Raw genomic sequence first — 26,007 nt, 5'->3', positions numbered from 1 at the left:
AACGCTGGGATTATGTGTCATCTGACTGGGCAGCTCTGGGGCATTAACTGACAATGCATATCAGGTTAGGTTAATAATCTACCACTTGGTTCTGCTTGAGCAGATCTGTGTGCTCAGGCTAGAGATCAGTGACAAAACACGGAGTCTTGGAGGGATAGGATTAGTTGCTCTGTGATCAGCAGGATGGCACTTGCACCACAAGATGTACAGACTTAATGCCTGGATCTGCTCTGAATCAGAAGCTACATCTGGAAAGTAGCAATACAAATCTGACTCTCCAGGGATGCCCACAGCAATGAAAGCAGGCTTGGATGACAAAATGACAGACACTGGCAATGTGGATGGGATATTACCAGAATGGGAGAAAAACTTCAAGGATATAAAAATACCTGCTTGTTTTAACAAGATGCCCCAAGAGACTGGGAAGACTTTCCCTCACTCCAAACAAGTTGGGAATTACCTAGTAGGCAAAATGATCAACAAGGGCTCCTTTGCCAAGGTGATGGAGGGGCTGCACATCCCCACAGGGGAGAAGGTAAGCTCCTAATGAGAGGGTACCATGCACTAGGAATTGCAAGTAACCTCACACTAATTTATGTCAGAAAATTTCAGACCATTTAATCCACAAACCACAACCTACTCAGTGAATTATCCTCTGAACCTTATCCTCATAAATTAACCTCATAAATTGAGTTTATTGCTTATGTATAATCAGTCACATGTGTGAATATGTATTGAGTGCAACTGTTTTCACAATTATAAAACAATATAGACAACAAAGATATCCTCCTGCTGAAAGAGAACAGGATGATGGCATAAGGACAATTTCAAATCTGCTTTCCTTGATAATCCTCATTGAGTAATTAGTGCCGTGTATCTGACCTTTAAAGCTATGGACAACACTTATTGAAAAGCCAGCCACTCCAACAGCAATCATTTATCTGGCAGGAGACAGATAACATCTGTTATCTCTAGCTCAGTTGGGCTAAAATAAGATAGCACTAGACATAACTGTGGAAAGGTGGATTACTATCAAGTGGCTTTTTGATTTTTACTTTTTTTGTGGCTTCAGTAGCTTCACTGGCTGACTAGCTTCCCAAACTGCAAAGAGTTTAATCCCAGCCCATTATAGCCAGCATCTTGAGTAGCTTTTAGACCAAGTCAGAAGGGAACATGTGAGAAAAAAGATGTGGTACAGTACAGATGCAGTTACCAGTCAAGCAGGTAGGGATTTTTTGATTTGAGAACATTTCATATATGCATATTTATTTATGCAGAGGCATAGATATGACAGAATTCAGCTTTCCTGGTTTGGCCTTCAAGAGAAATAAAAAGTGTATTCTTCCATCAGGAATGTCTCCCTCTCTGATACTGATTATCAACGCCATGTCAAAAACAGCTTCACCCATGTCAGCTTACTCTCCATCGTTTTGAAAATTAATCTGGGTTGCAAAGCTTTTTGCCAATTTGCATATATCCTGCAATTTAGGTAGCCATAAAAGTCATTGACAAGAGAAAAGCCAAGCAGGATTCCTACGTTTTAAAAAACATGAAGCGCGAGCCACGGATACACCAGATGATTAAGCACCCCAATGTTGTTCGGCTATATGAGACCTTGGAGACTGACAACTCCTATTACATGGTGATGGAGCTGTGCCATGGCGGGGACCTCCTGGACAGAATTTGTGACAAAAAGAGGCTGGCGGAAAGGGAAGTAAGGAGATACACCAGGCAAATTCTGTCTGCAGTAGAGCACCTGCATTGCCAGGGGATTGTTCACAGGTAAGATGTTTCCCCTCTTCCAAACAGCAGTAAGAAATGAAAGTGTGCAAGAGTGTAGAGTGGTCTTCTTCACTGAGAGCATTTCTTTAATTTTCCCTTGTAAAAACAGGGATTGCCAAGAAGACTATGTTTCTCAGCCCATCTTAATAAAGTATTTTATTCTCAGTGGTGGTAGAAGATAAGCTGTTACGCACTCCATGGGGAGTAAAGTAACGAAGTCCAGGGATAAGAGCTGACGAGTGCAACAAATCAATACTTTGCCACGATTATCTTAGAATTAGCTGGTGACAAACATGTATCTAATTCAAATATTTCAGTGTGGCTATGCATGTAAATATTGATTTCATTTGGTTAGCCACAACATATTGAAATAAGCACACATCACTCCGGACAGAAGATTGAGGAATTACAGCTCACTGTCTGCACAGAGGATGTGGTCCTGTGGGTCCAGGTCTTTGGCAGGTCGCTGACCTTCCACGCTGGCTTTTGCATTATGGGGACAGATCATGACTTCAGCCACTTCTAGAGGAACCTGAGCAGCCCATGCAAGGAGAGCTGATCTTCTTCCCCGCATTGGGGATCTCGGCACATGTGCCAAGAACAGCAGAATAAGGACTTCCATTTTAGGTGGGACAATAGGCAAGAAGCAGTTTTTCCCACCATTTTTCTGTTTTACTTAGTAATTCATGGTCAATCAGATCCTTAATTTTAAATGGTAAATGCACTCATCAAGAAAGCCCCCAGGACCTAACAAGTAATCCAGTTGACTGTATCGTTACAGCAACCATGAAACAAATAAGCTGTGAATGTGATGGCTCAGCATTTACAAGTGCTTTGTGACTTGAAATCCTCACAATCCAGCACCTAATTATATTGGATTTGTTAATTAAGAAGGAATGGACAAGAAAGAAACAGTCAGTATCTGACCTAGAGAATTTAAACAAACAAAAAAAAAACCCGCCAGAAAATAAGCCCAAGGGGCTTCACCCATTTAGTCCAGGTTGACATCCCTACCTTGCTGGTTCCCTAACTAATCTATTTTACAGCATTTCTTCAGTGCTCATGATCACAACATTTACGTTCTTCCCATGACAACATTCCTCATGAATTTCTCAAGCCCTCTTCCCTTTTTTTTGTTTGGCAACAACTCTTCCCGGTGAGCAAGGGAGTAGCCTGACTTCTTCCCCTACTTTTATCTTCTTCTGTTGGTAACATTTTGCTGGGAAAGCTTTGCAATAGAGAAGAATTTTGCTGCACACCCCAAGAGTAGTCAGGTACGAAGTGGTGTGAACTCCTCTGGAGACATGCTTTAATATCAAACCTGCCTAACCAAAGGAAAATTCATCCCTGGCTCTCAAGTGCCTTTTCATAGGGTTTATGAAGTTGCATGGCCCAGCAGGAGCCCAGCTGCCTTGCTAGGTCATGGGCATAGGTTTGGTGAGCAGTACCTCAACTCGTGACCTGCTGTTAGGTTTGAGATTCAGAGCTGTGGCCTTAACCTCATACCAGAATCAGACTGGAAAGGATCTGGAAGGGTTTCCCTGCTCAGCTCCAGTAATTTATAGCAACTCGCTGCTGAGGTTAAACTGATGAGGATAATTGTGGGTGTATCCTCTTCTGAAAAAAGGGCATCGATGTTTCCAGAAAGATGAGCACAGAAACAGGAAAGTTACCTCACAAAGTCAATCTGATTTTCTCATCTAAGCACTGAGCAAAGCTCAACTCTTTGCATTGCTTTAACATAAGGAAAGGAGGGTTCCCAAACTGCCTGTTGGGAACAGCTGCTGCTCCACGGGGACGGTGCTGGTAAAATCACACCAGGTATCATGGTTCATGACATGGATAATTGTGTGCCAATGCCTGGGTCTATGCCCAGGCCCCCTTTATTGTACTAGAATGGAGGTGCCTTGTGATTGCAAGTTTTCATTCCTAAGTGATGAGCTTAGGAATTTGCTAATTTAATTTAATTTTGCTCAGAAGTGTCTTACAGGCATTCCTGATTTTTAACCCTGGGACATACCTCAGAAAAACAGTATTTTCTATTGTCTTAATAATATACTTGATGAAAAACTGGCTGGTTTTGTAACTATTTTTAGTCCAAACTGATATCACTCATCAGAAATCCTGTGCTATGTTTTGACAGCTATTTTGTTTCTTGAGCTTTACTTTTCCTATTCAGCACTAACATCAGCACTGATCCAACAAATCTTTATGGCCTAAATTAAGGTTGAGTCTACATTTCACAGTAAAGGTAGTACCTTTCTTGTCCATGCAAGATCACTGTTGATTTTGATGCCACAGTTGCCAAAATGATCCAGAAGATGGATCACTGACTCACTTGCCTATTCTCCCAGCACACAGCATTTTACTGTGCCAGATATAAGAATGCTCAGGCACGAGATCAGGTTCAACAGCTTCACAAGCTAACACTCATCAGCTGAGGTCTGCTAACTATCCCTATGCCTGCTCTAGACATGGCCAAGTGGTGAGGTAATGCATCTGAGCTTAAAAACCTCAAATAAAGACATATAAGCTAAATCACATTACCTCGCAATTGGATTGGGCTAGCACATGCACACAGTCAGCTACCAACTCCTAAAGCTGGTGTTTGCTAAGTGACAGTAACTTGCTTGTATGTACAGTTCCTAATTTTTCCTGGATATTTTTCCTGAATATTTTCCCTTCTCCCATATATCCTTTTGAAACACTGCTGGACCAAAGACCTGGAGAAGCATCACAAGCTGCCCTCTAGGCACTCTCTCTGAAGTCCCCATGGGAATGAGAAAAAATTCATGATGTTGCTTAAACTTACAACATTTCTGGGAAAGTTTCCTTTGGAAAAAAAGAACAAGATGTATCTTTGATGCAAGATAACTTCTGACACTATGTAAACTTTAATAGTGACCATTATCAGTTTTTTCAGGCAAGAAAGCATACATTTTTATTAACTGTGTGAGCTCTCAGCTCAGCATATAGAAGAGCAGTTGTGGCAATCCAATGTAACATTATTTGACTGTAGTGTAGTAAAAGTCATCAGGGTGCACTGTGGGGTGCTAAATCCGATAGAAATGCCAGATTGGCAGTGGCCTGAAACACAACTAGTTTTAAACCACACAGTTTTAGTGCACAGAGTTATGTCACAGGGATAGGCTATAAACGAAGTTATCTCAAATCTACCTCCCAGCTTTTGGGCACTGGCTTCTTTGCCACTCCAGAAAACATGCTATTGAAATTAAAACTGATTAAAAAGTTATCATTAAAACCATCTCCACCCCATGTTCAGCCTGGGGCAGCAGAGGCTTTCAAATGCAATGCTGTCCCATCCAGAACCATGGAGATAAAAGAATGCTCCCATAAAACCACCCGTCAGGACCACCAGGTACACCTCCAGACTTAATCCCCTGCAGCAATGCAGTGCTGTTCGTGCAGCACTGGTCCTCCCAGCCCTTGCTCCTGTCCTTGTTCCCATCCCTCCTTCTGGTTTGTCATCCTGTACTCTCCGAGGTCTTTGGGCTGACGGGAGGGAAACCCATGTACCCAGAGCCGCTTCTGAAACTTGCTCTGTCCCTCCGTGTCCCCCACAGAGCCGAGGAAAGCCCCCAGTGGCACATGAGAGGCTGTGATGGGAGTCAGCAAAGCATCACAGGCTCCTGGACTGGCTCCCAACACCCAAATTACACTGGCTGAGGATTCCTTCACACTGTGAAAGATTTGAGCTGCCACTTCAGGCGCTCCCCACAGTGGAGCAATATTCTGGCTTCTGGTTTGAATTTGTAAGGATATAAATGTTCCCACAATAAGAGAGTAAGCACCTGAGCCAGCTAACAGCATTTTTTCTGCAGCTCTGAATTATGTCCTCCTGTGGGGGCAGCTGATACTGGTTGACCCTGTTTACATAAACATCACTGTGGAGATGTCTCCACCTTCAGGGTATCTGTTCCCAACCCAGGTTTGGTACATATCCCCTCTTCCGCAAGCAAGACAAACCTTACTTTCCAGTTCCCTTCTCATCCTTCATATCTCTCCGGCATGATTTACTCACAAAGAAAGCAAAAATAGTCAGCAGTGCTCAGTACTTCAAACAAAGACAAAAAAACTCCGGTCCAAATATGTGTAACTTTCTTTGTTACTCAAAAGAAGAAATAAATGCTGTTCACTTTTTTAAAAAAATACATAGGTAGAATGGATGATTCCTAAATGAATGGTCTATTTAAAATATATACGTATAAAATATTCCCTGAAATACAGAAAGTTTCCATTTTCCCAACTGAAAACTTCAGGAAGGAATAAGGACCTTGTTACAATTGTAGGCAGAGCTGTGCAGAACTATTGTTATTATTTCAATTAAACTTTGCTAAAAACTATCTGCAAATGGTTAGCTGGGACATCAGGCATCTTAAAGCTTGCTTTCTGTCTTCATTTCAGGGACCTAAAAATTGAAAATTTTCTTCTTGATGAGAACAACAACATCAAAATTGTTGGTAGGTGCACGTTATCTGTGAAGCTTGGTTTCAGCTTTTTATTTTGTGTGGCTTTCAGTGACAGTTTAGCTACTATTTAAACAGCACATTTTATGACTAAGCTTGTGATTATTCAGTAAACGTAGTTGAGCTTTTAGAATAAATAGAAGTTATGAAGTATAACTTAAGAGCTTGTTTATTTGAGCTTTAACTAAAACATATTTTTAAGAGAACAAGGAAAACAATTTTGCCTATTCTTTTCCCTTGTGTATTGCTGAAGAAGCAAGAAACAATTACAGCTTTTATGTGTAGAAAGCTGTTCCTAGCAGAAGTGATTTGTAGACAAAGAAATAAATCTTCTGGGGTGAAACACAGGTATGGACACATTAGCTTCTGTCGAGTCATTACTCCAACTAGAAACCTCATCGTTTGGTATGTGCTAAAAAAAAAAAAAGACTGTTTTGGTCACTAACAGAAATCTTGCTAGGGTTGTGAAGCAAACATGTATAAAAATGAGGGAATTTGCACCAAGCAGTTAACACAGCTCAGAGAAACATTAATTTTATTCTATGGAAACCGCACAGAAAAATCCCCGCAAGGGAAGCTCACTCTTGGAGACACCACATGTTTAACCCAGTGTTTCCCAAACTTTTAAAAGCTTAACACCTCTAAGAAAAAAGGCACTAACTCTTCACCCCTGTTTTATAGCCAGCCAGTCTTTCACAATCACACCTTTCTCTTCCCTCCCCCTTGCACACATGCACATATACAGAGAAAATGGCTTAAGTTAGCACATTTTACCCCACATTTACAACAGGCTAAAGCACACCCAGCTGAGCCAAATGCCGTAGCTGATTAAGCCATGCTAATGCAGCTGTGTAGCTAAGCTCTTGTACTAGCATACAGAAACCAAAATCAACCAAACCAGACCCATGGCTGGGTAACTTCACTGTTACTCCTCTGCTAATTCATGGCCCATTTATTTGAACCCAAATTGATATCCACAGCTGAGACATCAACAGATGCTATAGCTAGCTGCTGTTTTCATCTTTCTCCTATCTTCAGCCAACTGGTAAAGCTGAAATATTTTGAGAAGAGACCAAAACTTCTTTGCCTTTGTTTTTGTGAGTGTCAGATTTTGGACTGAGCAATACTGCAAAGTTCAAGGATCTCTCCCAGGAGCTGTTACATACCCAGTGTGGAAGCCCAGCTTATGCTGCCCCAGAACTCCTTGCTCATAGGAAATATGGTCCAAAGGTGGATGTCTGGTCCATGTAAGTAGATCTAAAAATATACTTATTAAAACACTTTCAGCACTGAATGGTTTAGACAAGACTGATACAAATGGGTTGGTGGTACTCAGCTTTGGGGCATCAACAGCAAAAGCAGAGATATATCAGAGAAGGGTTGCCAGAAAAAAAACAAACTTATGGGTGTGAAAAAAGTATCTTGAAATGTGTATCCATTGCAAAACACTGGACAAAAAACCAAATGAGCAATACGCATGCCATTCTGGAGAAACCCTGTGGCAAGGGAAGTCAGCAGAAGGTAGGGTATCTGGATCTAGGAGCCTGTTCTGAAAAGACAGAGAAAGAACTTGCATGTACCAACCCCCTCAGGTGAAACCCCCACCCTCCTCTCCTGGCACACAAGTTCAGCTGATATCTGAGTAACTTCTGTCAAAATCAGAAGCCCTGGAAGCCCTGGACTGACAAATGGGCATTTTATGTCTAAGGCATATTTTGCCAAAAGAAGAAATCTAAACAGAGAAGTTGAATCTCAGGAACACACAGACCAAAGATGTGGCTATAGCAGAGCTATGAGACCTTCATCGATACCTTAGTGAGGCCCTTTACATCAGATTATGATAAAAAGGTGGAGTTATTTACTTCATAGGTGGCACAAACCTGAATGTACTTCATTTTCCTTGTTCATTACATCTACAGGATGTATCTCTTATAATAAAGAAGAATGCAAAAGGTGCCATCAGAAGAGTAATTTTTCACATAAATTATCTCAGACTTTTCAAATGCATCTGTGGTTCTAGCAGCCAACTTGTGGGTTTTTTACTTTTTTGACAGTTTTTCTAGGTGGAGCTGGGAAAATGATAGTATATTAAGTCAATTTTTTTATCCTTTGATCTTCATGGATGTGGATAGAAGACTGGCTCTCCATGTCCATCATTCGTCCAAAGGCAATTCATGTTTATCTATATGTATATATGTATGTGCCCACGTATCAGCTTCTCCTCAACTGTTTTGATATTAACCATGTGCCCAGGTCTGAGTGTTCCACGTAGAACACATTTTTTAAGGACATTTCTAGCAGGTATGGTAGATGAGCATAGAAGATGAGCATGAGTAATATAAACTAAGCCAAATCTTCATCTAGACCATTAAGATTAAAACACCCTGTGGCTGGTCAAACACACCTTTGTCCAGACTCCTCCCACCCATTTACAATTATAACCATAATTCCTTGCAGTATCTGAACGAACAAGTGGTAGGGTGAAAATCCAGCTATTGAAGCCGGTGATAAAAGCCTATGGATTTCAAACAGCTCACAAGGCTTGTAAGAGTGATCAGACTTTCTGGCTTAGAAGTGCCACCTCCCATCCCACCCCACAACCATATTATCTAAAGGCTCTTAATGTTCTGCTTCTGTTCAGTGCACAATGCTAATTTGATCCAAATCCAAACCACCTCATTCAGGACACCTGACAGAAGGAATGGGAGGCCTGGACATACAGAGCTGCTCTGAATTGGGATGTCCCACTTGCTCGTCCAGCTGTGAGAATATGGAGTCTCCTTGAGGAGTTCTCAGCAGTCTTTACTAAACTGTGTATTCACAGCGTTGCTGGTACCTACATATAGGCATCTGATTCAGATGTCTAAAATAGAAGCTTAGCATTCCTATATGCTCGGAAGAGAAAGAGCATTTATATACACATAAATATATAATGTACATTATTCCTCTCAAGACCTGCTTCTGGCAGGCATACTATATATTACGGTTTTGACCTAACTATGGTTCTTATACCTCAGCTTCCTCTAAATTTACAGGGTATGAATGGTACACAAAGTTAAGGATGAAGGGCCAAATTCTACCAAATAACTTCAGTGTAAAAGTCTGGATTTCAAGAGTGCTACTCTGAATTTATGTAGACATAACACAGATGAATCAGGTCTAGAGGATGCTGTCAGCACTTAAATAGGGTAATACTTATTTCACGTTTCAGATGTCTGAATGCGGGGAAAGCAGTAACCTTAGAACCATTTACTGAGCTCACTCTGTTAATAAACATCACATAACAGGTCAAGGGCTATATAAAACTTACATATGGCCTTTGGTGTTTAACATCTGCATCTTAGGCATAAAACATATTTACAATTTAAATCTGAATTGTTCACATTATCGTAGTGGAAAAAGGAATTCTGATGGACTAAAATTTTAATTAGAAAGATAAGTTACTTCTATTATCACAAAATACATAAAGGATTACAGATCGACTGGACTCTGGAATCAAAAGGTTTCAGTGTAGTGCAGAAATACTGATTTTATGCAGCAGGACTGAGGAGTCATTACAACGGGAACCAGAAAGCCATATTCAGTCAAAAGCACATTCAGAAAAGCAACCAGATTGAACTGCAATACAGCTAAGGCTCCTATGAGGCAACAGCGAACAGCAGTGCCTGTTTTGCCTAATCATGGCTTTTGTGCAGAAGATTTTAAAGATTCTTCGGAGGACTGGAAAGTGATTAGCTTTTGTGCACCAGCTGAACTGAGGAAACAGCTGCTGTATTCAAACAAATCCAGATAGTTCTGTGGGATAGAGGAGAAGCAGATTGTTATAGCTAATAAACTTTCAAGTTTAACATACCATCAGATTCCAGCTACAATTAACACTAAGTGCATTACTGTTAACTAGCTACAATTTGTGTCTAAGATTTGAAAAGAGATTTTAGGACAGCAGCTCCATCCATTCCCGAAATTCCTGTACCCTGGGGATTTCCCCATCCAGTAGGCTGATGAAAAGAGCTATTGCCAGTTTAAAGCACCAATCATGCATATCATCACCAGCAATTTGAAGTGCATGGTACTGTTTACAGTGTTGAAAAGAAAAATGTATTTAATGTTGTAATGACATTAGAGATCCATTTGCACTGCATATTACTCCACTCATCAGAGAATATTCAGGGGCCCTTCTCTCGCTTCAACTGCAGCTCCATTAAATTCACATGCTATTATGTATTATACAACAACAATCCTTGCTACTTCAGTCAACTCAGTGTTGTTTCATTGCAGTGTTTCCTTTGTATCTCTGTACATTTTTACTCAAAGGATTCATCAGGAAAGTTTTCAAAAGCATTACATTCAAGGACTAGATTTACCGGAAGGTTTGGTAAAGTGAGAAGCGATTAATCTCACTTAAATTTAGCCATCTAACAACCAGGCATTTGGATTATACCAGGCAGTTAGTGTCCTGTTATTGCCAGTGCAGGAGATAGCTCATCTCCTGAGATACTTAACTGTAGCCTAAAACAGCTGTATAACATAGCTGTGACGCATCTCTCTTGGAATGGCCCATCTCTTTCCATTGATAACTACTGATACCTAGGTTTTAGCTAGTTAAACTGAAGCAACATAAGTCCTAGCTGAGAGTAATAAAATGCATTTATCCATAGGTCACTGGTTCAATTGCAATCTAATGCAACAATTAGAAAAAGGTGCCACCATCTTCTCACGGTTTTTCAATGATGCCATCATATTCTCATAGTTTTTCAACCATCTGAAAACATTAAAAAAATGTTGCAGTTGTGCACACCCAGAGCAGATCTGTTTCACAGATAACATTGTGATCGTCTGCACTAATGTACGAACCAGATCAATTAAATTAGAATTGCCTGAATTCCTAAAATGACTGTCTCAACTAAGTTCAACAGAGAAATGGCAAAGGATGGCAAAGGGAAGTGCTGTTGTGGTGGTGCAGCTCAGCTGGAGCAAGGAAGTACCATGGAGAGTGTTCAAGGAAACCTCCCCATTCGCAAACTCGGACAGCTAAGCAAGTTTTCCTTTCCAAACACTGGTACTTCTCCAAACTGAATGGCAAACCTTCACAAAGTTTGCTGATTGCTGCTAGCAGACTGTTAGTCTTTCGCAAGAGTTAAAGTTTTAAGTCTTCAGCCAACAGCAAGCTGTTACCAAACAAATGCCTTCTAGGCATAAGTCACACCTAATTTAGCAATCTGAGCAAAGCAAGAAGAACTGAATTACTGTTTGGAATAAGATCTATCACATCAGTCCCAGCTCTGTGTTGTCACTCAGCCTCCAAACCGAAATGCTTTATTCTGATGGGCTGGGTACGCTACACTGACACTCCAGTGAGCTTGTTTTAAAAATAAACAGCAGGTTTCCACTTTCAACACTGCAGGCTTTCCAGTCACTCACTGTACAGTCTATTTTATACACAGTTCCCACAACATTCTTTTCTAGAAAAAGTGGCATTTACATGAGGAAAAAAGGCACAAAATGTGTATTTGGTACAAATTGCTGCTTAGAGGTGATTTGTAACCTCGTTCTTGATACTGAAGGCAAATCTCTGAAACTTGAGTCATAGCTTTGTGGGATTTTTTAACAAATATTTATTAGCATTAAATGGAGCTCTGATGTTTGTCTTTTTCTTTGATAGAGGTGTAAGCATGTTTGTTATGCTAACCGGCACATTACCCTTCATGGTGGAACCCTTTAATATCAAGCAACTACATCAAAAGATGTTAATTGGAGAAATCAGCCCTATTCCGTCAGATATCTTCCCTGGTAAAGCACTCCAAGTTTTATAAAGAATACTGATGTATAAAAGGTCTAACCCATGTAGCAAAGTGAATTTAGCAATAACGTAATCTTCTGGAAAATAAAAGGTACCTTTTCCAGTTGCTTTGTTTGCATTTAGAAATAACTTTTTTGTGCCTTAGGCAAGATCTCTTTACCCAGGCTAGTAGGAAAATAACATTGTTGTCTCTTTAAAAGACTACTATTCTTGGTTCTTCTTTACAGGGGGAATAAAATGTACATTGCTTTTACATAAGTGGGGCAGCTGTGCAGTAAATGAGAACACTGTCGTGTTTAGTATGTCTCACGCTGTGTGTCATAGCCAGGCATTCTTTCCTGTTTTTCCCAAAAATCAGTTATCAGAACCTTAGATAATTTTTCCTGAAGAGCTTATCTTTTGGCTACAGACAGAACCCACAACACTGAGATAATTAAAGAAATGGGAGGGCTATTTTTGTGAGGAGCTTATTCATATTTTTCATGAGAAAGAACTGAAATACAACATTTTTCAATGAATCTTACTGACAATCTTTAATGAGGTACAGTCTATGGAGTCTTTTAGGGACAACTGGGAAAGATAGTTCTCAAAAGTTCTAGCCTGAATTACAGCCCATAGTTCTAAAACCCAGAAGTCATGTTAGTGTATATACACTCTGGGTTAGCAGTCTGAAATTTACTTCCTCCAAGCTCAAAATTCTGCTGCTTTACAATGACTCCTATACACCTCTGGCTTTAGTCCCTATTTTCTCTCCACCTGGACTAGCATCTTCTCTGTCGACCATCACAGGCTTGGACCCCTTCTCACAGCTGTTATCGTGCAGCTTCACTGACCAAGTCAGAAAGCAGAGCAGAATGAGACATGTTCTGCCCAGCTATCTACCAGCATGAGTTCCGATCTCACCATCGTTTTGAGCAGCTTTACTCTGACATTATGCAAGAATGACCCTAGGAACCAAGATTAGCTTCAGTGGCTGCCTGCAGCCAAGTGCTGGGAAGCAGCAGACAGTTCCAGACTAAGCTAGCTGGATCTAGTCTGGAGTTACAGTATCAAGATAATGTGATGATTCAATTTCTTTTTCTCCCCCAGTAAATGGTATGAGGATATCTACCATAGCTGTCCAGAATGTTTGTACATTAGTCTCTCATTTATCTTTCTTTGGAGATTGGTTGCCAGATAGCAGCTCCATTTTTCTACAAGCCCTCCATAGCTGCAATTATTATATTTCTAATTTTTCTTATTTATGCTATTGTTATAGCTTCTACTAATAAATGCATTATCTCTGCTTTTCTACAAAGCCCACACAGTTAGTGGAAGATTGCGGATAACTCCATTGTTCCCTTGCCCATTGGGAATTTAGTGAGAGAGCAGTAGTAAACAAGCTTTGCATACTTTAGATCTAAGTTCTTCTGAAGGAGATTACAAGTGAAAGGAGCAGTATGTTCCCAGTTTAATGCTCACTTGCCATTTTGCTCATTTCAAAACATCCCCAAGGAATATGGAAGAATTCAGCAGAGTTTTCCCAAGAAGAAAAAAAGAGAGGGACTTTATGCAGTGTTGGAGCTGAGTGATAGACATATGGGAATGTTTGAACTTTCTCTGTCCCAACTCCAGGAAGCCAAAGTACAACACATTACCTGAGCACACAGGTCCACCTCCCTCCTTCGATACAGAGAGTTTTATCAATGAGATTAGCTTTTTTGTGTGAGGAACATTAACTTCTGGGTAGTCAGCTGGCACAGAAGTGCCCCTTCTCAGAGCCTTGATCAAATGCTGAGTGAGCACAATGCTGAGATTGCTATTGATGCCGTAGGCTGCATTCACAGGGGTAAATCGAGCAAATTAGGAAGTGAGGTCCAGTGCTGTATCTACAGCAGCAGCTTCCACAGGTCCATAGCATGCCTCCCACCATGGTTTGGCCCATGCTGCCCACCCAGCTCAGGTGTCCTTGGGGGAACAGGGTCACCACACAGGACCACAGCAGTTTCAGAGGAGAGCTGGAGCTGATTTATTCAGCAGTCCAGAGGCAGCCCTAGAGACTGGATTTTAGCTGAGTTACTTACAATGTGGAGAAGCAGGGCAAGTGCCACATTTCTGAAAAAGGAAATTTTGCACTGCCCAAATAATCAGGTGTTACTAGTAAACAAGCTATTTCATCTGAATACTGCACAGGAGCTGTACACTTCATGCAGTCCTTACTTGAGCCTGACCCTGCTAAGAGGCCTGGAGTCAAAGAAGCAATAAAAGACAAATGGTTGAACGAAGGCTTCACCAGGAAAATACTGAATGCTGCTACTTACGAGAACAGGTAACAATTTTCACATCTCTCTTCTAGCTTGGGATTTCAGGATTCAGGATCTGGGGGGGGAAGTGTTGGGGGTTTTAGGAATTTTGTTTCTTTGTTTGTTTTTAGAAGATTTTTGTTATCTGCTCAGGGCTGTTCCAAAATGACAGAATTTTATTTCAGAAAACACCACATCAACTTTTCTCACCATGGATAAATTTTATATAAGAGGAAACATCCTCATAGAACTGCTTATATCCATTTTATCAATAATTTTGTTCTCAACATGCCTCACTGGTGCCACTAATTTCTACACAGTGTGCTTCTAATCCTTTCCTGCAAAACTAGGTCTCACATGCCCACCTGAGGGAATGAAATTTTTATATTACACTGAAGTTCTTGTTATTCTAATTATTTTTATTCTCATCCATCTTTGTAACAGGCCTTAACTAGTCTCCATTTTTTCTTAGCAAGCCACTTCACAGTTTAAAATTATTATAAAAGTTTGAAATAGATATGTGCAATATGACACTTCACCTAAATATTGCCAACTTTTGAGATGTTATTGATCTTTCATATTGGGAGGCTGCCAAGTATACTTTGCATGTCTTTAAATACCTAATTTCAGTGATGGACCTTCTACATCTTCCTCACAGCTGAAAGTAGCTAGTCATGGGTCAAATATTTTGTGACCAGATCATTCTGTAAAAGCCAATAGTTTACACTAATTGAAAAAGAGAGCAATTTGGCCTGTGTAATCTGCACCATCTGCAATGGTATCTACAGGACACATGCAGGTTTTCCTACCACAATCCAGGTGATCCACTGCCAGTCCCAGCCAGGGCTATTAGAAATTTATGCACAATTTGTTCATTTCTCTGAGAATTGCCCACCACTCCTACCTTTGCCTTCCTTCCCTCCCCTCAGATGTGTCTGTGCCCATTCATATTGAAGTTTGACAAGTTTGAAAAAATGTCTTCGGAGTCTCAGAATCCAAGGCTGTCATATTTCTAAAATGCCTTTACTAGACTTTAATGCTTACAGAAGCTTGTCACCAAAATAATTATGATTGTAACATAACCAGTTTTATTTCACAATCTGATTTATATAAAAATAAAAATCCTTCTGTACTTTCCTTAGGTTTTTTTTTGCCCTTTGAGATTTTCCTGCCTTTGGGGCTCTTCCTTTCTTCCTACGCACACGCACAGACACTATCTCTCTGCTAATCCGTTTGAGACTACTGTACTGAGAACCAAAATATACACACTTGATTAAAATGAGAAAATGCTGTTTTCCATCTTTTAATTTTTCAAGCTTAATCCTGGAGGGTGTCCTTTCAGAGTAATCAATTATATCAACAATAGGATATTTAGTAATGCAGTAACAGCCTCAGCCCAGCAGTGAAGTTAGCGTAGCCAGACAGAGGATTTTTGCACAACTGTGTATCATAATCTGTCTGTACAATCGACTTAGCCTACTCCAGCTACATCACAAGAAGTGTGTTGTCCACTTACTGTAAATTCAGACATTGTACCTGGATGCATCATTTGTATTTAAATACTTTTTCCTAATTTTTCAGACTTTGCCCCAGTGAGTTGAATCCTGTTGTTTTAAACTACATGACAGAAATTATGGAGTTCAGTCTTTCAGAAGTTATCAACATTTTAATAAATAACAGACCGTCTCCTGCCATGGCTTCTTATTGCTTATTGCTGAAGAAACTGCTCAGGTACCAGAAAGACCGCAAAAGAGCCCAGGTAAGATATCATGATCATGACAGGCATAAAGTGCTCCCTGGATTCTTATGAGGAACATCACAACAGCCACACAGCACACGTGCAAAAGGTGGTTGTCCATGGAATGGAGATAAAATTCATCAAAAATAGTAGTGAAATTGCAGATCTGGGTGCAGTCTCAGGAAACCTACTCTCTGGCATTCTCAGAGGTGATTATTTTAAGAGATTTTTTTCCCCCAGAGATAAATATACCCTTTTTTTATGACTAATGAATTTAAAAAATGGGCTGCTGGTTGTAACGGGATTGAGAATTATTTTACTTTACATAAAAGATTACTTTTCCATTGGGAAAAGGAGCATTAGCATCTCAGTGACCTCGCCATCCCTTCCCTTTCTGACTGGTCTGTGAGGGCCTGATCCAAAGTCTGGGGAAGCGAGTGGGAAGCTGTGAAAGTTGTAAAATCTTTTCCCAGCATCTTTTTTTGTATTTTTACTGCTGTATCGTAGGCTCACACTCCAGCTCTGACTCACTCAGGGACATGGAGTGAGATCAGAGGGGACAAAAGTTTAAAAAATAAATTCAGAAAATTATGGTAATCGCTGGTAAGGCCACAATTAGTTAAAAAGGCTGTAAGCTTTTCTTTTACAACCGTCTCCACTAAGGGGTTCACAGCCCAGTCATAAAAATTTTGCTTCAGGCAGAAACTAGGCAGACAGGAAGCCAAATTCCAGCTTCTAACACACAAGTGCAATGGGAAAAGTCTCAGCTACAAAACAACACACATCAGCGATTAGCCTCCTATTCAAAGCCTTCGCCCTGGAGAAGCTGTATTTTGAGAAGGTCCAGTTGACCCCTCTAGAAATTATTCAGATGAGCTTGAGCAGATCCAGATCTCCATCCCAGCACACAGCCCCAAGGTTGCAACAGCCTGTGCAGTGTTTGCAGGCAGAGCCATAACTCAAAAATATGAGTTGGAGTGTGTAAGTGTGTGTGCATGCTTAGGGGGAGGAGGCTGTCCTTCACATATGTGATTTTTTCATATCATAATTTTAAATTGGATCTGCTAAATCATAAGTCACTCAAAAAGAGACGTATTGTGAAGGCTATTGACCAGCTTTCTTGAATCTCTGGATGTCAAGCTGATTTACAGCCCCTAGAGATCTAGCCTTCCAGGCAAGTGGTAGTGTTTCACGTCCTCTATGACCTCTTTCAGCATCCTACCCTGGTGGAAGAGGGAAGCGATCATGCGTATAAAGTAAGTTACAAGCTGATTAAGGGGCTGTGTTGCTTCCTGCCACTCCTGGCATCCAAAATGCCCTCTTAAGGCAGAGAGTCAAGCTGAATTCAAGCACAGATGCAAAAAATGGCTCTGATTGTAAGGTAATAACACTACAAATTATTGTTCTGAAGTCCTAGTATATATATATTTCCCAGGCAGGCTGGAGGTTTTGGTAGAGCAAGGAGAAAAAGAGGGGAAGTTTAACAAAGGAATGACTGACATTTTCTTTCTCTGTGTTGACTTTTTTCCAGTCAAAGGTTTAAACCCAAACTGGTACTGACTCAAAATAAACTAGCCAGCTACCAGCTCAAAACAGTGGTGACTTTCACAGACTGGCTGAGGTTGGCAGGGACCTCTGTGGGTCATCTGGTCCAACCCCCTCACTCAAGCAGGGCCACCTGGAGCTGGTTGCCCAGGGCAATACCCAGATGGCTTTTGAACATCTCCAAGGATAGACAGTCCACAGCCTCCCTGGGCAACCTGTGACAGCGCTTGGTCACCCTCACAGTAAAAAAGTGTTTCCCGATGCTCAGAGGGAACCTCCCGTGTTTCACTTTGTGCCCACTGCCTCTGGTCCTGTCACTGGGCACCACTGAAAAGAGCCTGGCTCTGTCCTCTTTGCACCCTCTCTTCAGATGTTTGTCAACATTGATGAGATCCCCCTGAGCCTTCCCTTCTCCAGGCTGAACAGTCCAGGCTCTCTCAGCCCTTCCTCATAGGAGAGATGCTCCAGTCCCTTCATCATCTTTGTGGCCCTTGGCCGGACTCTCTCCAGTATGTCCACGTCTCTCTTGTACTGGGAAGCCCAGACCTGGACCCAGCACTCCCGGTACGGCCTCACCAGCGCTGAGTAGAGGGGCAGCATCACCTCCCTCGACCTGCTGGCAACACTCCTCCTCATGCAGCCCAGGACACCATTCATTCGCCTTCTTTGCAGCAAGGGCATGTTGCCAGCTCATGATCAACTCGGTGCCCACCAGGACCCCCAGGTCCTTTTCTGCCAAGCTGCTTTCCAGCTGCACTGTTCCTCCCCAGGAGCAGGACTTCACACTTCCCCTTGCTGAACTCAACCTAGCGGGAACATGTTTAGCATGTAAACTGTGTACGCACTCTGGGGTCTATTCAGTTGTGTCATATCACAGCTCCCCATTTCTACACCTTCCTTATATCCCTTTCCATGTAGATCCCAGGTGTGCAGTTCTTTCTTCTGCACCACAAAACAATGCTGATCTGCAAATCTTCATAGGTTCAGTCTGGGGACTTCTTAAATTTGCATTTAGACACACAGAATCTCCCTTTGACAGCTTTGCAGGGAAATGACTCGCTTTTAGGAGATCTTTGCCGAGAACCTGAAATACAGGCACAAGCTAAATGCCTAAATGTGGCAGAGTGGATTCTATCATAAATAATACCTTCTAATATCTGTTACTAAGACACAGAAATTAGGAAATTAGACCAGAACAATTCATACCATCTTTCCAGGTTGCTGAAAGTTTACTTCCTCTTGTTTGTCAGCACAAGGTTTGTAAATGTTACCTTTAAACACATAAACACAAAGCCTGCTACTAGTACCATTTAGAGATTATTCTGTTATCAAAGAATGTTTATAAAACTCATAGTTTTTTTCCCAGCCACTCTACATTGTTTATTTCTTAATTTTGTCCATCTACTCTCCCTTATATTCTTCTGTATTATGAAAATTAATATTTCTTCCCTGCTAGTAGTTAGGCTCTGCAACTATTTTTAGTTAATAATGATCACTGCTCAGTTGTTTCTTATTTAAGCCTTTTACACAATTAACCTGTGCAATCACTCCTCCCCAGGAGCTCTTTTAAATCATGACTGTCAATGCTACCACCTTATGTCAGTTTCTCCAATGTTCAATAACATTCGTATTGCCCAGAAAGGTTGGTGTTTGGGCAAAAAGAGGGGAGAGAGAGGGGAAGGCTGGCTAAGAAATCAATTTGGGCGTTCTTACTCAATGCTCTTATTTTTCCAGTATCCTCTGGCCTGTTCTTCAGCAAAAGCTACTTTATGCACATGCTTACACAATGGCGAAACTTAGCCCTAAGCGTATGCAAAGTATATAGGGAAAAGAAAAGAATGCATCTCTTGGATCCCAAGGCGGAGCCCCACACGGGTGGCATGACGTTTTTGGGCAGAAGCAGAGCCAAGAGCAGCCCCCAGCTCCCCTGGAGCCTAGCCCACACTGCGCTGGCGCGGCTCTCGGAGGAGGCAGCTGGCAGGGCATTATCTTTGGGGGAGGATTCTCTGCTTTGGTCTAAAAGAGGCCAAATTCAACCACCTCTTTGGCAGTCTGCAATGCACTTATCCGACCACCCGGCCACAGAGAGTTGAAACCGAGGAAGAAGCGTAAAGATTAACAGAGTGTGAGGGGGAAATTTGCAAGTTTTTCTTCATCTTCTTGTTGAGTTCCTGATAATGTTACTGGAGCTTAATTACAACAGCATGGGTATTTGATATTTGTATTACAAATTATGCCAAGGATATTTCAAAATGCATAGATAGATGTTCTTTGTATTCTGTATAATGCCAACTATTTGCTATTTATTACTAGCAGTGTGTGATCTGTCTTTAAATCACATAATTTCCTTTCAGCTCTCCAGATCTTGCAAATGTATGCATCTGCTTTAAGTATGTGAATAGTTTCACTGAGCTCAACAAGACAACTTGTGTGCATAAAATTAAAGCACAAAAATAAGCACTTACATCTAAATGAGTGCAAATTTAGATCTAAATGACTAAAACAGATAAGTAACAACCAACAGTCACAGGCAAAATGAAGTACCCTGAAAACAAGTTGCCATTCATTTACATTACTTCTGTCTAGGACCATGGAGGCTATTGCGCATTCTTGTCTGCCTATGAAGAGATATTTACAGACAGCTAATATTTATAAAGGAGTAAATTTACAGTAAAAAAAATACTCCAGTATTTTTGAGCAAATTAAAAACCTCCCCTCAGTAAATTGTAGAGAAAGTTGGCATCTGGCTCTTCTGAAAATTCTGTCCAAAAAGAACCAAGCATATCAAATATCAACACAAACAAAAAAGTATTTGCATTCATGACAATGCTCATGAATAACATGCAATAAAAAAAATCCACCAACACGATCAGCCCAAAACATTGTTTGGAATTCAAACACATATTCACAAACCACTGCATTCAACTCATTCCAGGCAGCAGACTACGCTATGATTTTTCACACAATACTGAAGAAACATACAATTTCCTGGGGACAAATTTTCAGCAGAACTTCTAATCTACAACTGCAAAAAAGTCTGTGGAAATTATTTTTCAAGTACAAAACCCCTGTTTGAAAAACCAGTGCAAGTCATTGTATTTGCAACTCCTTGTATACACAAGTTAACATTTGTACATGCAAATAATAGTTTTGGTGGATGCAAACAGATGTGATTCTCATTTTTCTGGGTGCAATTAGAGAAGTCTGCTGAAAGCTTGACCCTGAAAAAAGCATAAGATCCTTCCCGTGTTCAAATTTGAGCCAGAAGTCATTGGATAAACTTAAAACACACCCTGTCCTTTTATGCATCATAATTTCTCCAAGGAATGTATTTACATTTTATGTGTTCTGTTGTAGAAGAGGGAGCCTTAATGATTACAATTTGCCATCCAGAACTTTATAGCTAGTCCTTGCAGAAAATAGCATTTCTGCCAAAAAGCTTCCTGCCCAGGTGCTTAACCAATTAGCTCGTAAGAGGTCTGGCAGTAAACCCAGTCATGGCAAGTTTTCTGATATACTGTATATAAGGTGACAGCTTGCAAAATGTAAGATGAAAATTTGTTTTCTTAACTAGCAGTGTGTAAAGTCTTGGGAGACTATTTGATTGCATAGCCTAAAATGCTTATGACATCTCAAATTCCCAATTGATCGAGTGTGGTTTTAGCAATATGTTGTCAACTTAAACATATTGTGTTTCTTTTTATAAATACTTTAAAAATAATTTCCTTAATTGTGATTGGGTGCTGCAAATATGTATGAAGGATGGAGTAACCCCACAAGTTTGAGGTTTGGGGCCCTTCAACTTTTTCCAAACATTTTTGTTAACTCACAAAATAAACGCAAGCTTTCAAAAGTGCCTTTTCTCCACAAATTACACCCACTTTTTATAATGGCATGTTAGATTTAGAACATATTTTTTACAAGTGGAGTAATTTGCAATGCAGAGAATAGAAGAAAACAATGAAAGATAACTATACCGTAGTAAAACACATGAGTTCTCCAATTCTGGAAGCAAGAAGTTTGTATTATGTGGTGATGGCAGTGAAAAGATCAAAACCCACTACAGAAAATCCTTGAAGTGGTAGCTGCATAATGACAAAGTGGGTCTGTCAAAAATGATATAGAGAACATACAAAAAAGCTTGGTATTGAACTGGAATATCCATGTGGGTAGTCAATACATTTGAGAAATTTCATCTTCAGGAGTGCTAGACCTGAGGGAAGATGGTCTTTGGCAGAAGCAGTACACGGGACTTGGTACCATAGAAGTGGATTTATTTCACTGTTCAGCCCTTGCATTTTAACAAGGTTTTGATACCTGAAACTCAGTGTGCATGAGGCTACCATAGTGAGGACTCTGAAAACTTGGATCATGGGATAGGCAAGTGTACTACATATGAGAACACACCCCCTTGTGCATGTAGGATGCACGTAGGAGTAAGGGTGATGGCACTGCAGCAGGAGGGAGTCCTGGAGCCCATGCTCATGTCAGAAGGCTCAGTCCTGTTACCACAGCTCCATGGAGGTCTTCCTGCTGCAATCCCACTGCAAAACCTTCCCAGGACTGGGCTAGCCCTGTGCTGACTGCCTCTCCTCACAGCAGACAGCAACAGTCCCACAATAATCTTCCTCCTGGATCGGGGGATAGCTCAAAGCATCCTGTAATGTTTTTGCTTTGCAGCATGAGCTCTGTGGCACCCTGGTCTCCCTTAGACATCTATTAGCAGACTTTGTGAGCCATAAGCCTCGAAGGAAGTCCTACGGGCTCTCCAGAGGTAGCGTTCTAGTTTCCAGTGGGTTTTCAGGAAAACTTGCTCCCTATGGCCTCTGTGGTAAAAGGCAGGGTCTGCCAGCCCCTGTGCAGCTGGGTTTCAGGAAGAAACTCTGGCATGGGGTCTGCTGAGATGAAAAGTTGGTGTGTGGAACTAAGGCTTGTGTGAAAACAAGATTTCCCATTGCCCATGTTATACTGTGATATCCTTTAAAGTTCAAGATGCTTTTTTGCTCCATACTAATTGAATGCTGTCCGATCATTTTGCAGAGGGAAAATGAAGTAAAAAACCACATTGTTAACCCTGATAAACATTTGAATGAGGAGTCAGAAATTCAGATTTCCCAGAAGGCTGAAATAGACACTCTGGAAAACCTCAGGAGTTACGGCAATAGGGCATTTCCTTCTGTACTAACCCTGGCAGTCCCAGATGCTATTCAAGAAGATGAGATTGCAATTACATTGGAAAACCAAGAAAACTTGCCAGAAGGTAATGTTCTGAAATATAGTCTTGGCATCTTAGTCTGAAAGGGTACTAGGGTATCTGTCTTGGGGGAAAAGGGAACACAATTCCTGAAAATGCTATAGAAATATCCTTCCACTTTGTTTTGAAATTACAAGTATTTTGAGCAATTGTTTCCCAGCCCCAAGTTTGGTGATTGATTTAATTTTGATCAGGTGAAAAAATTAGCAGGTGAACACCTGATCCACTTCATACTCTGCAGGTACTGATTACAAATAACTGTTCTGTGTCATTGGGCAGGTTAGTTCCTCTATGAGTCACCCTGGGATGGTCCTAGTACATTAAGGCATTTCCAAGAACAGACATTTATGATTATAAAAAAGGAAATTATTTACATTCCCAGGATGAATGTGGGCATGGCGCAAGTGTCACAACTTCACTATACTCAAGAAGGGGTTGCACTCACATATATGGCATCATTTTCCGTAGTCTCAAAAATACAGAAGATGCACAGTACTGCATAATCAGAGTCCAGATCTGAATTTAGACTTATTTCTGCTCCTAGTCCATATTGCATGCCCACAGCTATTTGCATATGTGGCATGGTTAAATGAATGTGATATAGCACCAGAAGCATAAATGAATAATAGTCACTAAAATTAAGCCAGGCAACTTTATGCTGAGATGCTCATTTAAGACTGTTCACCCAACCAAAAAAACTGCCGACTGCCTACCTGCAGATCATCATTTGCTTTAAATACTTGGTGCAAAATTTCTAAGTCAAAATCTACTTTTATTTATGCCTTTACAAGTACTGACTTTTTTATTATGGGATGAAGCTGGTTTGATATTAACATGTTATTTTTCTTGAAAATACCATTTCCACAGAAGCTGATCTTATTTATTCTATATTCTATTTAGTTTCCAAATTTGCAGGCAGAGAGTTGGTCCACCTTGGACCTCCTAAGTCACCAAGCAAAAGTACGCCAAGTGAGCCCATTTATCAGCCACTTTTGGACTTCCGGGAGAATGTGAATGATTTTGAAGACTTGACTGAAGCCAAAAACCCATGTCTTCATGAGAAATCACCATCCACACCAACAGATAACCAACCTCCGTCTTCAAACGTCCAAGCAATGACATGTACAAGCAAAGCACCTCGCAGGTTGTTAATAGAAAACAGAATTATTACCAGAAGTCCTTTGTCTCATCAGGACATGAGGTTTAAAGATCTTCTGAAGGCAGTAGATGACAATATTCACATCCCAACACAGTGGCACCTTGATGAAGAGGGCACTGATGTCCTCATGATTGACCCTCTCCAGCTGTCACCTTTCCCCAGGCTGCGACAAGCTGCCCTGAGAGAAAACCCAGCTAGAAAGATTTCCTGGCTAGGGACATCACAGCAACATACAAATATCTGCCCTCTGGTTTTATGTAAAAGTTCAAAACCACCAGCCTCCCCCACGTCCCAAGAGCACACATTTACCATAAGAAGTATGAGGCAGTCTAAAGAAAAGCCAACCCATTTTTTCAACAAGAAAACTAAGAAAAACTTTGTCCAACTCAGACACATACCTAGAACTACAGTTTTAAATCTTCCAGTTTTATCTCCACCATATCAAACCAGGTTGGGTAAAAATGCAGAGATTCTAAGATTAAATTTTGCATAAATAAAACACGCACAGAGCATCAGAAGAAAATAGGATGAAGGGGCAGGAAAGAAATAAAGATGGAGAGAAACAGAGAGCAAGAAACGGAAGGCAGGAGAAAGAAATCCAATCTTAAAATGAGACACCTCCAAACACAAAGAAGAATGATATGATTTAAGCTGTGTATCCTCTGATATTCATCAAACATTGGGCTACAAATTTTGCAGAGCGCACCAAAGACACAGAAAAACGGATGCCACTGTAACAGTACAACATCAAGCATGTTTAGGCAAAAAAGTGGACACTGCAGGCAGAAGATATGATTTTAAATATTTTGTATCAATACATGTTGTCCCAAACTTGTGTCGCTTGTACTTACACATTTCATTCAGGAAATAAACCTGGTCAGGCAATTGTCATTAAGCTGTGAGCATAATGCAGAAGGTAAACAAACAGTAACAATGGTGGAATAATTGATTTTGGGGGGATTGTCATAATAAACAAAATAGTCATGGCACTGATCTTTTATTTATTTATTTATTTATTTATTTTAACTGTGTGTATTCTAATTAATGGAGACTATGCAACCTAACTCCCCTGAAAGGAACAAATGAATACATTTTCCTTGTAAATTTAGCAGCTTAATTAGGACTGCCTATTTGTAACTGTGTGCCTTTGCAACATTTTTCCCTTACTACTGAAAACATGCATTTGCTTTCAGTTTCAATGACTCATGCTTCTTAGTCAGATTTTCATAGTACTAAGCTTTGAGCCTGATTCTGTCCTCAAACCAGTTTTATATCACTTTAAATCCCTTAAATTCAACAGATTTGAACTTGATTGACTCCAACAGAGGTAAGGATACAATGGGAATCTGCATGTTTGCTGCTCTGTAAGCTCACATGTAGAAGTAAAAGATGTGCAAACGGTTTCTAAGTAACACCAGATAGATACACAAAGAACAGCAGCAAGAAAAAGCCACAGAAGGCGGCATAATCCTAGGAACTAAAACCAAGGCTTTTATCAGACAAGCACCGTGGTAAGCATTTGATCACACCAAGCGGGATCAAACCTGTGGTCCCATTTTACTCTGTCTTGTCTTCCCCAGTGCGCCAGGACCACATCGATGGGGTGAGCTCTTCATGGTCCACGCAGCTCCTGCACAAGCGTGCCGCACCGCCTCAGTGAGGGCAGCTTATGCAGACCTGCGTGGGTGCCAGCCACTCCGACCTCTCCTCAGCTGGGCTGAAACAGCTACTGTGGAGCCCTGCTCTCAGCCAGCCCTGAAACAACTTCTGAATAACAGAGCTGGTTTTAACCCAGTACATCTTTGCTGACCGGGCTTACAGGGCAAGTCCAGAGCTGCAGCTGAAGAGCTGGAGAGGAAGGATGGGGCGTGTAAGCAGGAATTTATTACACCAGCTTCAGCACTGAAGAAATCATACTGTGTAACTTTGTCCTGTGAGCGTGTGGCTGCAAGTCAGACGT

The 26,007-nt window shown here is 40.9% G+C and overlaps 1 protein-coding gene across 1 annotated transcript; it reads left to right on the top strand.

The window, feature by feature from the left end:
- The first annotated feature begins 283 nt into the window (after positions 1-283).
- Positions 284-25,707, top strand: LOC104830704 (hormonally up-regulated neu tumor-associated kinase homolog). Its single transcript, XM_010565815.1, has 11 exons — positions 284-535; positions 1,490-1,782; positions 6,208-6,263; positions 7,378-7,516; positions 11,932-12,059; positions 14,242-14,377; positions 15,933-16,110; positions 22,675-22,894; positions 23,804-24,010; positions 25,348-25,374; positions 25,628-25,707. The coding sequence occupies exons 1-11, from the start codon at positions 284-286 to the stop codon at positions 25,705-25,707; spliced, it is 1,716 nt and encodes a 571-aa protein (XP_010564117.1).
- The last annotated feature ends 300 nt before the right edge of the window (positions 25,708-26,007 follow it).

The sequence above is a fragment of the Haliaeetus leucocephalus genome, unplaced genomic scaffold, assembly GCF_000737465.1.
Source record: "Haliaeetus leucocephalus isolate CR32 unplaced genomic scaffold, Haliaeetus_leucocephalus-4.0 Scaffold195, whole genome shotgun sequence".
In the NCBI taxonomy this organism is placed as follows: domain Eukaryota; kingdom Metazoa; phylum Chordata; class Aves; order Accipitriformes; family Accipitridae; genus Haliaeetus; species Haliaeetus leucocephalus.
This window is presented reverse-complemented; position numbering and strand designations above follow the sequence as displayed.